The sequence below is a fragment of the Tiliqua scincoides genome, chromosome 3 (genome assembly GCF_035046505.1).
Source record: "Tiliqua scincoides isolate rTilSci1 chromosome 3, rTilSci1.hap2, whole genome shotgun sequence".
Classification (NCBI taxonomy): Eukaryota; Metazoa; Chordata; class Lepidosauria; order Squamata; family Scincidae; genus Tiliqua; species Tiliqua scincoides.
Genome location: NC_089823.1, coordinates 200,788,319 through 200,802,356, shown reverse-complemented (window position 1 = coordinate 200,802,356; position 14,038 = coordinate 200,788,319). Strand labels below are relative to the sequence as shown.

The 14,038-nt window shown below is 41.4% G+C and overlaps 1 protein-coding gene across 1 annotated transcript in view; it reads left to right on the top strand.

The window, feature by feature from the left end:
* Positions 1 to 14,038, top strand: part of LOC136645910 (glypican-5-like) — a 468,549-nt gene that overhangs the window by 39,473 nt on the left and 415,038 nt on the right. The window contains exon 3 of the mRNA XM_066622361.1: positions 1,288 to 1,447. Within this exon, the coding sequence (XP_066478458.1) occupies positions 1,288 to 1,447 (160 nt within the window). The remainder of the gene's footprint in view (positions 1 to 1,287; positions 1,448 to 14,038) is intronic.

Sequence of the window (14,038 nt, the reverse complement as noted above, 5' to 3'; positions counted from 1 at the left end):
TCTCCAAACCCAGTACAATGCTATGTAGATAGCAACACCTGCAGAAATCCCATGTCTTCACAATGTGGGATAGGCAAAGGGTTGCAATATGAGGCCTTGGGGCCTCAACCTCATAGTGGGTTCCAGAGCTTGAAGGTGAAAATATAATTCGTTAACCCTGCTTGCACTTATTTCAGTGCCCACCATCTGGTTAAGCTCTGAAACAAAGCACAGGTCTGTATGTCAAAGCCAGTAGTTTAACCTAAGAAATATGTACCACATTGGGGAAAAAAGGTGCTATGTTGTGACAAATGTGGCTAGGATTTCCTGCTAGGCTGCTGTGATGAAGACGACCAGCTTGACTCCAAGGCCCTGGGCCCATGTTTGTATGATATGGGGCTGAGGATTAAGGTATACCTAGTGAACTGATCTCAGCACAAAATTAGTAGCAGGGGCTTTGCCACTTGATGTTGCCAAACCCATCAGTGTTGCTGCCCCCTCCAAAATCTAGAAACAAATCTTACCTTGCTGCTTCCCATACAATCCTTTCCAACAAAATGTGAGTCAGGCTGGGAATTCCTGAGTTGTCCTGCACTTTGTTTTATTTAAAGGGACTGCAAAGAGAGAGCAAGGTAAAGGGGTAGGGAAGCAGATGACTTGCTTTCCACTTGTGTTTAGTGAGCAGCAAGTGGACTTATGTGGCTTCGTCCATAGTGGGATGGAAGGAGGTGGCTGCGGACTCAGAGTGAAAGAGCACCCCAGGCCTGCTGCTTCCATGCTGTTTCGTGTAGTCGGCATATTTCACAGTGCAGTAGCTGTCTGTTAGGTACCAGTGACTTTGCTGTAACATGGTTCAACTGTATAAAGGCTGTCGTAGCACTAAACCAGGGACAACAATTCCATTATTTCCCCCCTCAATTCTCTGGACCCTCTTCTGTCTTTAAAGGCATCTACAAAGTAATTTGAAGCCACATTAAAGTAATTGTATGACCATTTCAACGTGTACTGATTGACTTCATCAGCTCGAAAATGTGTGTCCATGCCCTTATGTTTCACAACAAAAAATAGTGGGCCCTTTGTAGTGGATTCCTTAAGTGCAGTCAGCATTGTCAGACTGTAGCAAGAAGTGGAGCCTTTGGAGGTGAACAGACAATCTGAACATTTCACTCCTATCTCTGCCATATCTCTTCCAGTACTGTATATCTTGCTAGGATATTACTGGGCTTGTAAGAAATGTATTTTGTGCCATTCGTGAAGGATGTTACTGAGAATGATTTGTGTTTGTCTTTTCTTTTCCGGGCATTAGAGTCAAACTTGCAGATCTGCCAACACAGAGCACCAACGTGTTGCACTAAGAAGATGGAAGAAAGCTATCAAACAGCGGTTCGGAGGGAGAGAATGGAGAACATTCAGATCCTCAACTTTGAACTGAAATATATGATTGTTGGTCACATTACAGCTTTTCAAGGTAGGATTCCTAAACAAAATGATGATGGAAATGTTCCATTGGTACACAAATTCAGGAGCATCTCAGCTGGATTCACCAATAGTCCATCTAGTCCAGTATCCCATTTGCAAAAAGAGCAGCCATGTGCTTTTGGGAAAGCTTACCAGCAGGGCATGCAGGCAACAGCTCTTTCCCTTTGTTAGTCACCAGCATCTGGTACTGAGAGGCCGATACTTCTGAACATGGAGGTTTCATTCAGTCGTCTTGGTGAATGGTATGGAATCACTCCATGAAATTCAGTTTTGGGGTTTGTAGTCTCAGCTTTATATTTTGGGTGAAGAAGAGAAAAACCATTTCAAATGTAGTTATTTGTTTTGAGTCTGTGCTTTTTCTTTAAGATTCCTCCCTTCCCCTCCCCCCCCCAAGAGTATATTCTCAAAAAGTACTGGGAGTTATACTATTGGTAGTAATTATTTTTGCACTTGTTGGTTTTCTGTGTTTTTCTGCTTTGTGGTGCTGCCCTTTTGTTTTTTTCAGTGGGAGAAAGTCAAACAGCTGTCTTCACTGACTGTGTACAAGGACTGTGTATATACAAGTTGCTATAATTGAGAAAAGTTGCACTTAAGTGGGTGAACCCATTACAGATGTAGTATTTAACGGCTTCTTTCATGTAATGCAGAGGTCACTAGCAGGGTGGGGTGTGTGTGGGAGAGTGAAAGACTTCTAAAACCTCACAGAAATTCAGTGAAGGGAGCCACTTAGTCATTGTTTCCCAATATCTATTACAGGGGTGTCCAAACTTTTAGGCAGGAGGGTCACATCATCTCTCTGACACTGTGTCAAGGGTGAGAAAAAAAATTAATTTACATTTCAAATTTGAATAAATTTACATAAATGAATATATTAGAGGTGGAACTTAGATGAATGAATGGTCTTGAATAGCTCAAGGCCTATAAAGGGCCTTGAACAGAGCAAGGCCAGCCTTTCCTTTGCTGCCGCATCACAGACATGAAACAGCAAGCAGTGGAGGGAGCCCACAGCTCACATGAGAGGTCTAATAGTTGTCCTCACACTGAGAGCAGTTGTTTCTGGCCAGCTTGGACTCCAGCAAGTCTCCAGACAGTCAGAGGCTCATTGGATACTAGAGTCCCTGTGGGACTGATTGGGAGTTCCCAAGGGCTGCAACTGGCCCCCGGGCCAGGGTTTGGGCACCCCTCTGTTCCATGGGATATATGTGGCAATATCAGAGATAAGTATGTGTCTTACAGGAGACTTATAGGACATTTACTGAAAAGATATGGGCACCTGCTACATCTCTAAATAAGCTCCTGCTTCTGTAAGTTGTGAAAGAGGCCTTGAGTATTATATAACATGTTAGCATTTAATACATAAATTTTCAACCCCTGTGCCGCGGCACATTAGTGTACTGTGAATGGTCCCCAGGTTTGTTGCAGGAGCTTGGGGGAGGGTAATTTATTAGTAGGGCCATTGGGGAATGTGAGCTCCCTGCCGACAGCGTGGTGTGCTTGGTCAATTGTTTAAAAACTGGTGGTGCACTTTTACAATCTTAAGACCTCGTCAGTGTGCCATGAGATGAGAGAGGTTGAAACTAGCTGATTTAATATTTGGGATGGAACTTCCCAAGTATTCAGATTGGTGCTTGCTTTTCAAAGGTAGTGTAACTTAGTTCCTCTCCCCTCATTTGATCGAAATGACATCAGAATACAGTGATACCTTGACTTTTCTGTATTACTCATAGGGAATAGCAAATCCTCTTGCAAATATATGGAAGGCCAGCCAGAAACTTCCAGGAAGCCCAGAAGCAGAGCATGAGAGTAGTGCAGCTTCTGCTGTTTTGTCCTCTGTATTGTAGGCTTTTATTTGAGAATTGCTAATAGGGTGGTTAAAAATATGCTCTCTCACTATTGGATATTTTAAGCTGCACAGTGACAGAGGGGAGGGAAAAGGCCAATAGCTATCTTCAAGGTGTTTTTTGTGTGTGTTTTTTTTGTGAAAGCAGAACAGGTTTTTTGTATCCCACGTGGTTTTCAAATCTGGCACCAAGTCACATTGGAGCCCTCAGCAGTGCCGAAGGGGAAATATGGAGCCCTTGTTGAATGACAGTGAGTTATTCAAGTGATCGTTCAGCATCATTATAGAATAAAGCAAAGGTCAGAATAGATTAACCTGTCAGACCCAGGGGTCAGTCAAGCAGCTTTATTGCTTGACTGAGTGAAATCGGTCATTAGGCATTTCAAAGTAGCTTGAATTTACAAGCGCTTTCCAGAAATGGCTGCCTTAAATTATTGTATTGGAAACGGCGATAAACTGGTTTTGTCCACCTTAGGTGAGAACATGCCAGAATTTCAGCTTTGCCTTCTGGAAGCCTCAAAGGCTCATTTGTTCATTTTTTTTTTTTTTTTGGCTTGTGTGATGCTTTAAGAGGTCCGCTAAATCCATTCGCCAGATGACATCATATAAACATGTGGTTGCTCAAGATGTGGGTGCTGTGGTTTTAATCCTGAAGTCAGTTTTTCCCTGCATTTTTAAAGTTTGGTTTATTGTTGTCCTGCATCATTGTGCAACATGAAAGGCTGCATGTCTCAGACTTCTCTGCTGACAGAGGCTTCATTTGCTTTTGGGTGTGACTTCTGCTGGTGGAACTGTTGATGCTGAATATCAAATTAGGCAATTCAATATGGACAATTCAGACTTGAACAATATGCTGTATTTTCAATTGCAAATGAGTGGTGGTTTGTGTGTGGTACTCTTACAATAGAAAACTAATTTTTAATGAGAATATTGTACCACTTTTTAATGTCCCCCTAATTTTGTCCTGATCAATTCTGTCCTTTAGAATTATGTCCTTGTACGAGGACTTAAGGATTTCTCGTACTTAAGGATTTCTCAGAATATTTAGTGTACAACATGCTTGATTTCAGGGGTTCATGGTTTTATCAGAACTGTATAAAATGATGTCTAATAAAAGAACAACTTACAATTTGCTAGATGTGATTTTAAAAGTGATGGGTGGGAAACAAAAAATAAGCAATTCTGGCACTATAGCTCCTGCATGACACAAAGAGAAAGAACCTAATGGTAGCTGGTCCCTGCAGCTGGTGGGCTTGTCTTCTTATGTGTGACTTAGATGAAGGGGAAAGGCCTTCTACTAGAACCAAGGATAATCCAATGAACCAGATGGGTAGGAGATTCAGAGTGAGTGAAAAGAGGTAGTACTGCACACTGTGTATAAATGGTCTGTGATTGCCACATGATGATGGCCGCTGACACCTTTAAAAAGAGAACTGGGCAAATTCATAGAGGACAGATCTAGCAATGCCTCCTAGTCATGATGACTATTCATACTTTGAAGTTCAGCAGCACTATGCCTTCAAATAGCAGTTACAGGGGAGTAGTGACAGGAAGGAAGTGGGCCTTGTCTCCTTCCTCTGTGCTTCCCAGAGGCAACTGATGAGGATAACGGGATGCTTGAGTATGTAAGCCTTTGGCCTGATCAAGTAGGGCTTTTCTTGCATTCTTATGCCTTGAGCCTTTGGTTATAAGATGGAGATAACAGAACTAAGAGATGGTTCTAAAATGGTTAGAACAGCCTGTCTTGTGTACAGTTGCTAAGCCCTCATTGGGCACATCCAAAAATAAAACTGAAAGCTTGCCCAGGATGACAGAATTTGTGAAAGCAAACATGACTTTGATGAGGGACTTTTCACCAGTGCATATGCTTCATTTGGCTGTTGCTATCAAGGCTGCTTGGAGCTCCATGCTCAGCATCTTGGGAATTCCACCCTAAGTAAACTAAGAAATAGATACCCTCCTCCTTCTGTGGGGGTCTCATGTAATTAAGCGTGGTAGCCTAATAAGTTAATTTTTCTTGCAGTAGCCTCGTTCTCTTCTGTTCCATTGAAATGAATGAAAGTTCATTCTGTGAACTTTCACTGTGCTGTGAGGGTGTTAATTGAAAGATGGTATTTTTAAACTTTAAAGGAAGATGTGATTGCCAACAGACCGCTATTAAAATTGTTTGACATAATACTTAAAGTATGTGATCCCACAAACACCTTTTAAAGAATATTTAGGCTATGGGGGCCTAACCTTTTTTAAAAAAAAATACAGCTTAGACACTGTTTCAGTAGTTTTGCTGTGAGGGTTGGAGTGGGACAATTTTAACAGCTGTCAGGGTCGTGTACCATGATTAGTATACAAGTTTACATTAAATTCATCACATCGGCACACAGATACTGTTGTTCTTGGATTCATGCCCTTTTTATACATGTGGTTAGGTTTATGCCGCTGCTGAGTTTTATCATTTTAGCAAAGATTTTCAATATTAGCAAACCATTGCTAGGAGAAACACTTAATAAATCAGTTGCCTTAAACTTTTAAGAGTTTTGGATTGATTTGCTTTTGGTTTTACTTGTGCTGTAGTGGCTGGTTGACAACAAAAGTGCCACTTGTCACTGATCTACTGCTCTCAATGCATTTATATTCCAACTAAGTCACCTAGTTGGGTTCATTGTCAGTTTCTTCACAGTAGCAATGCAAGTGTCTGCTGTAGTGATATTGGCAACATTTGAAAATGAGGGGTTTCAAATTGAACTCTTCCAGTTCAGAGATCCTTTTGCAATTTTGTGTCAAACCCCCCCCCCTTCTTTTCAGCAGTTCATAATTGCTTGGTGCCAGTCCACTATGAAAGGCAGAATTTTTACTGGAGATTTCTGAGGATATGACAGTTCTCAGCAGTAGAGACTCCAAGTGCACTTGGCAGCCTTCTTTGCATCATGGGAACCATGGCAACTTAGAGCTCCCATGGTGTAGAACGTGGGCTTGGGGAGACCTGGGTTCTGATCCCCAGTCAATCGTGAATCTCACTAGGTGACCATGAACCAGTGTGTCTTAACCTAATCTGGCTATTGTTGTGAGAATAAAATGAGGAATGCCCTTGTATGTTGTCTGGAGTAGGAAGTGTGAACTTAGTAATTAAACTCAGGGTTGAGCATTCATTTTTTGCTAGTCTGTCTGCCACCAGCTTCCCTCTTCTTCCCATCATCAGACTTTGGTAAGTTTGAGAGAGTGAAGGGGAGGAAGCAGCAGGGAAGACTGTCACCAATGAATGAGTTTTTGGCTTAGGAAACTAAAGGAGGAACAACATGAATTCTGTTTATAAGTGTCTGCAAGTTATTTTTATAAGAAGACTTGGAAAGCTCTATGTAGTTTCAGAGCAGGGTGGAGAAAATGTTGAAAATCTTTGAGATGTTTGAATGTTCTTCCTTAGAACAGCCTTTTTGGACATGGTCAGTGGCGGGAGAAGTTGCTGGACTTACTCGTCAGTGGCTGAAGTGGCACTGGAGAAAAAGCAAAATTTTCTTAAAGGTACTCTGGTTTCACCTTCTTGAAGGTACTTTGAGGAGTTGACAGTTTTGTGCCCTTGGTTAAGCTCAGTATCAGTGGCACTGCCAGCATAGGTGCTACCTGGAGTGGGTGTTGCCCTTGTGACAATCCCCGTACTGATGGGAAGTGGCCCAGTGGTGATGAAATCATGTCATCTCACACACCGTCACATTGCTTCTGGGGAAGCCATTTCTGACTGTTTGGGGATTCAGTGTCGCTAGTCGTGTTTCCTTCTTGAACAAAATCCTACTAAGGATTTATTGTGAATAGGGTCAGATGGCACACATGTGCTATTGGTGGAAATATCAAGGGTGTGACAGGAACACTTTGTTGCCCATGGGCACTGGCGAGTAACCTCCCTTCCAGATCACCCAAGTGAAGTCGCAACAGGTGCTGTGTGTGGAAATCGGAGAGAGAAAAAAGAGCGTGCTGGCTGTGCTGTCTCTTTTATGCTGAGGGTAATTTGAGATAATGAAAATCCAAAAGCTGTTGAGTTATTCATTCCATGGCACTTTCCTCTGGGGACAGGCAGCAAGCATCAGTCAGTGAATTAACAGGTATTAAAGATGTGAGGGAATGGTTTGTTTGAAAGTCAACAGTTTTGAGACAAACTGAATATTCACTGGTGTGATTCTTTTTGGTTTCATTCATTTTTAGAGGAAGGGGGAATTACGAGTTAACTTTATCAGCCATGAGGGAGTGTGGTAGAACTCAAAGCATGTTTCAAACAAAGAGACACATTTTTAAGCTTTGGCTCCTCCTCAGCATTTGGGTTTTCTCCAACTTCAATGTACTTTGCAGTGGGCTGCATCACTCTTTGTTTTTAGCCTTTGTTGCTTCCCTAATAAACAAGGGAGCAAATAGTTGGTACTCCTTGCTGGTATTTCTTGTTGTCCAGATGCTTCTGCAGTCCCCAAAATGGCATCCAAAAGAACAAATGGAGTGCCTGCCTCTGTGTCTGTGAATACTCATGTTGTTCTTGGAATTGGTGTTGGTGATCTTCTCCAACGTAAAATCACTTTGGTCGTATGCTAGAGCACTGGTTCCTAAACTGGTGGATCATGACCCACCAACCAGGGCAGCTCTGGCCTATGCCCCTTTAAGGGGTGAGGAGGGGGGAAGGCAGTTCCTACAAGCAGTGCCGCTGTCGGGGGGGGGGTTGGGAAGTCCCATAACACCACCACAGGACTCCCCAAACAAAGCAATCAAAATCCACTTCCGCGTTTGTGATTGAAAACCGGAAGTTGGTTCTGATCACCTTTTAAATGGTTCCTGAGGCTTGGGGAGCCCTGTGGACACATCTGCAGTGCTCACCAGATGCTGGTGCTGCTTTTAGGAGGCAAGGAAAACCCTTTCTGTTCCTGACAGTGACATGATCCTAGGGATCATGGTACTGCCTTAGCCCTGTCCTCACACCTATTTATGTGGTTCTCGATACCCTTGTAGGAGTTTGGGAACCATTGCACTAGAGTCAAAATTAAGCAGTGAAAATTATAGTGCTGCTACAATTAGGTTGAATGGAGGGGTGGGAGCAAATTATCTGCAACACAAACTTATTTGAAGTTGCAAAGTAAATAAGGGAAAAATTTAAAATCTGAGTAACTGGATATCTACATCTGCTCCACTCCATGCTCTGTATTCCCATAATGATAGTCTTGTATTAATATCATGGATTCTTGGAACCAAACCGTTTATATGCCAAATGCATCAGTGTGTGGTTTTTGGAATAATCCTATAAACACTTTCCTGGGCATAAGCCTCATTGAACACAATGAGACTTGGGCATGATCCTCTATTTGTCTACTTTTAGGGAGTCGACCAAGTGTGCAACTTCTGCCTGCTCACTGGTATTCCTCTGCATTGACATGTGAAATTCCTCCTAATTGCATAGTTGATAACTACAGTAGTGTAGGAACATAACCACATTTACAGGTGTTAGTTGGACATTTTGTCCCCATGTCCCTACTACATATGCTCATGCCAACTCATTATGTGGAGAAGAGTGTTGTCTAACCTGGTCTTGTATTCTGTGGAATTGAAAATGTCTTAAAATGTGGACATTCTAATCCATAGCTCGTTAAGTTCTAATTTAAGCTCATGAACTGTGTGTGCAGACACCCAGGCATCCAGAATGGACATGATAGATGCTTAAATCTGAAATTGTGCTTAACTGTGATTCAGTATGAAAAGAATGACATAAATTAGCTGACCACCAAGACAAACAAATGAAACATTAAATACAACATGTTCTACCCTTACAGTCATAGTCTTTTATACTTTTGTCAAAAGAAAAAGATGTCTAGGATAAACAGGGAGAAGGTTTGTTTAGCAGTGCTGATTTGCAGTATGTTTAAAACTAAGCGGGTTTTGAATGAAAATATCCATCCCAGTTTGTAGTTAATTACTAAATGAGGCACAGGCACAGTGCTGTGAATGGATTGAATCCAAAATCAATGAGCTATTTAAAAATGGAGAGATCTCAGCTGTGGTTTCCATTACTTGCTGTGTGAAGATTGAGAGCTAAAACTGCTGTTTCAGAATAGGTTGTCATGATTCCTAAATGCTAGGACTCTTACGAGGGGAATTGGTTACAGCCTGCCATTCCACCTGTGTAATCTTACTAAGTATAGCTCTTCTCCTTATTGACCTATTTAGCATAAGGAAGGCCTGAGGCCTTTGGCACAGATGCTTCACTTGCATAGAGATAGTGATGAGTGAACTGTCCTCCGCTCAGTTTTGAATCAGTGCAGAATTTATGAGCTTTCTTCATGAGTATTTAAAGGGGAGAGGAAAAGCTCATCTGTTTCTTTCCTAGCTTGCAATGTAGATGTTTGTGTTGCAGTTTTCAGCCCTAGTCACTTAGAAATTCAGCTATCTCTATTCCCCCGAAAGCAAAATTATCTGGGAACAAGAATGGGCTTTTCATTCAGAGAGCAGGAACTGTGTACATTTGAGAGAATTGACCCCAAAGGGAAGGAAAGGCTGCTTGGTTAGTTGATCTAGTTGCACTGATCACAGCAATCTGTTGGTTGCTATGAATTATGTGACCGGAGTTTCCTTAGAAAATTAATTAATTAATAAGAGCTTCTGTGTCATATGCCTGTGAACCTGCTGGCTTGATAGTTCACTCTTTCACAGTGATCAGTGAGAGTTTCATGGAGGGTAAAGTTGTTGGCATCCTTCAGTCTCGGAAGACTATGGTATCGCGCTCTGAATGGTGGTTCTAGAACAGAGTGTCCTCTCCAGTGCGTGAAGCCTGGGTAAAGTAGATATGGAGGATAGACTCTTACCCATGCAGCAAATCCCCCCTCTCCACGTCGCTGAAATGGTCCAATGGAAAGGCAGAAGCCAGTACGGTTGGTTCCAGCGGCATCACAGGAGTTGCCAGAACATGACTGTGTTCAGCCATGAACTGCCTCAGGGACTCCGGCTCCATATTTTGCCTCGAGGTTGACTCCCGAAGCCTTTTCCATAACTGGATGTAGCCACAAGGCAGTGGAGGTTTGGGATCAGAGTTTTCCTTCTCTCAGATGAGCTGCCTTCCCAGGCTAACGAGTCCCATCTACCCAGTAGCTGTTTAGTCTCCTCTTACAACAAGTACAGCCAAACTGAGGGCCTATTCTTATTCCCAGCCCCCAGGGGAGGAGGGTAAAAGGCTACCATTAAAGAACACTTGTCCATACTCCTACAAAGTGGTCTAGTCAGCCTGCACATTGACTATGCATGCGCAGAATCTCATGTCATGTTTCAGATTAGAAAATAACTTCTTGGAGGAATGGTGTTTAATTCGTAGTACAGCTAAGAAGTGCAAGCTGAACAAATTCGTGTTCAGATCCTGGTAATTCTGAACAGAGAAAATTTTCAGTAAGGATAAATGATATACAGAGGGGTGATATGAACTCTTCAGATGTACACCTCTGTCTATGAAGAGAAGTTGGGAGAATGATAATTTTCTGTAACTGTCTTGGGTTTGTACTAAATTCATTTCTAAAACTCTATGCATTTGGGGGGGGGGGAAGTAAAAGTTTCTATTTTCCTAAGAGAAATTTTTCTATTTCCTATCTTATGGTATTTATAGGACTGAACTTGCAAATTATTCCTGGAACGAAAATCATAAAGTGATAAAGGTTCATACCCAGATTGCCAATATAATCGTAATTCGTAATAATGTGGGCAGATGAGGATACAAATCATTATTGCTGCTGCAATTTATTTTGCCCTGGGATGTATTATACAAGGTAGTATGACTGCACTGTCAGGAGTGCCAAGTGTATACTGGCAATCTTAGAAAGACATCAGCGCTTTAAACCTCCTCGTTTTACATTTGTCCACCAGCTGCTTGACACGTAATGCTGACTCTCAGTTACAGTGCGAAGTGTTGGCTAAAATAGAAGTCTGCAATTCGGTCACCACTCTACCAAATTATGGTTATTGAATAATTGAATCAATGAATCTTGCTGGGGGTATGGTGGTGGGTCATATTGGGGAAGTTCATCTACATAAGGTCAGCTTTTAAGGGGTCCTGCAAATACAGATTGGAGAATCTTCTTGAAAATTCAGAAGACCTATTTAGATTCTTGGAACTAAGCAGTTATTTTTTATTGGAACTGTAATATTCACTTGGATGGTTCTTCTGCAGATATTTTATAGATATAAATTCTACACAAAAATGTCAAGCTCTAATAGAATGGAAAATATCTAACCAAGACATTTTGAACTTTCACTGAGTTGAATGGGAGAAAGTTTTGTATGTACTTTACTTTCCCAATTGAAATCACAGACACTGAAAAAAGTATTCAGCTTTGGCTCATTTTTGCCATTGCCCCTCTTTTAAAGCAGCAAATTGAGGGCCCAGTCCCATCCAACATTCCAGTGCTGATGCAGCCATGCCAATGTGATGTGTGCTTCATCTGATGGTGGTTGGGGGCAGTCACAGAGGCCTCCTCAAGGTAAAGAAACATTTGTTCCCTTACCTAGGGCTGCTTTGTGGCTGCATCGGTGCTTGAAAGTTGGATAGGATTGGACTCTATATTAGGTAAAAACTTCAGAAAACTGTACTGGTTTTCTGATACTAGAATCTTGGTTTGGTTTTTGGTACAGTAGAATCATTTGAGTTCCATCAACATGGCATCTCTTCTGGAAATCCTTTCATCTGTTTTGCTTGGTACTGTTCCAAATGTTGTTTTTTTCCCCCTAATATTTTCTAAACAATGGGTGTCTTGAAGAGGACAAGCTTGATATATATACTTTAGCTGCATATCAAATTGGACTTTTTGTCTAGCTTGACCTTTTTTAATGTCTTCAACATGCAGAACTGAATGAAAATCCTTGAGGTATACCAGGCAACCTTAAGAAATGTTATTACTTTGTGAACAAATAGCCTGTTAAGCTTGAGTGTCGGTCTGCAACCCGAGCACGCTTGACCTCGAACACCAAAACGATATTGACTATCCTCTTGGCTATGCAAATAAGATTATTTTGGGGAGGTTACAAACTGCAGTTCATTGACAGGAGGCTCATGTGCAGTTTGCTAAGATTTAAATTAAGCCTGACCTTTTCTATATTAATCATGATAGAAACTCCTGATCCAAAAGTCAAGCAACATGCTCCATCTCTTTTATTGTTTTGTTTAGCCCACAAAGAGTGTTGTACAAAACCCTTAGAGCTTAGACTGAGAAGAGGAAGGACAGAGGTTTAAGCTAGAGGGAGAGATGCAACTTATTTGTCAGTTTTTATTTAGGGAAACTTTTAAATGCTGGCATCAGGGAGCTAGCACTTTTTATGAAACGTCTTTTAATCTGTGGTCCAATTATGTTTTATTATTTTTGTGGTTTTAATTGCTTTAATGTTTTTAGCACTGTTTTTATTGTATTATATTGTATTGAAATACTGTTTGTAAGCCACCTTGAGGGCCCTTGAGCGGGGTGGAAAGGCGGGGTATAAATCTTTTAAGTAAATAACTTGCAAGCATGAAGTGTGCCAGCACTAGAATATCTGTCAGAGCACAGGAACTCCATATTGAGTGTTAATATTGGACATTAGAATAAGGAACATACACAAATTAGGAGGTAAGCTGTCAAAGGTGGTCTATCCCCCCAAGTAATGGCATTGCTGGGAGGTGTGGACTGTACCAGGTGATGCATTCATGGGAATGACATGCCTACCGGCTAAAATTGTGAAAATCTTAGTATTTTCTAATAATTCCATCATATTACATCATTTGATGGATAATTTAATGAAGAATGCATTGAAGCAAACCATGTTGAAATACATGTATTCCATGCAAGGTTATGACCAAATAACCAGAAAAGGAAAACATGACTACCTTATGTTAACTCAAAACTGACCAATGAGACTGATTGTTCCAATGAGGTGTTGTTATGACACAGCAGGGAACCAGTAAGGTGCTTGTATGAGTCGGCTCTCATTTCCATGTATCAAACTAATACTAGAAATCAAGTCATCGAGTTGGCCATTGGTTTTGTGTTGGTTGCTGCTTTGTTGGATTACCTGTATTGCAATATATTTAAATACATAAAGTTAATGGGGGTTACACCAACCCTAATGATGTCTAGTGAACATTTAGGTTGTGTCTATGATATTGCAATTCTGTATATTCTGGTACAGAAGGAGGTCCATCATGGGGGTAACACAATGGGCTCTCGCACTGGTTGATGTGAACCTCAGCGACACCTCTGCCCGCAAGAATCTAGCATAATAAAAATATGTTGGCTGAGAGCCATCATGCACTGAAACCTTCAAGCATCTGAGCATCAAGACCATTGTACTAATTGATGACTGCAGAGGCTGCAAGTAGATTAGCTGCGAGTAGCTTACTGTAACTTAGATAGAACCTGGTATATTGGAGTTTATGTGTCACTCAAAAAATCAATGAATCATTGCTTGGGTGAAGCCTTCTATTTGTGTATTGTTCAGAGTATCCACAAATGGCCATTCGATCAGTGAGAAACTGGGAAGTTCACATGCATGAATAAGAAGAAACTTAAGGAATACTGGAGATTCATAGCCAGTGTTTAGTACCATGAACCTGGCTGAAAGTATATGACAATGCTATTGCAGAGATGAGTATATAAAGAATTCATCTTGGTTCTGATTGATAGCAGAAATCCTTCTGCCTAAATATAGATTCCTTTACAGCATATTTGGACATAGCATGGATCATAGTGCCATTGATTCAAACAGAGC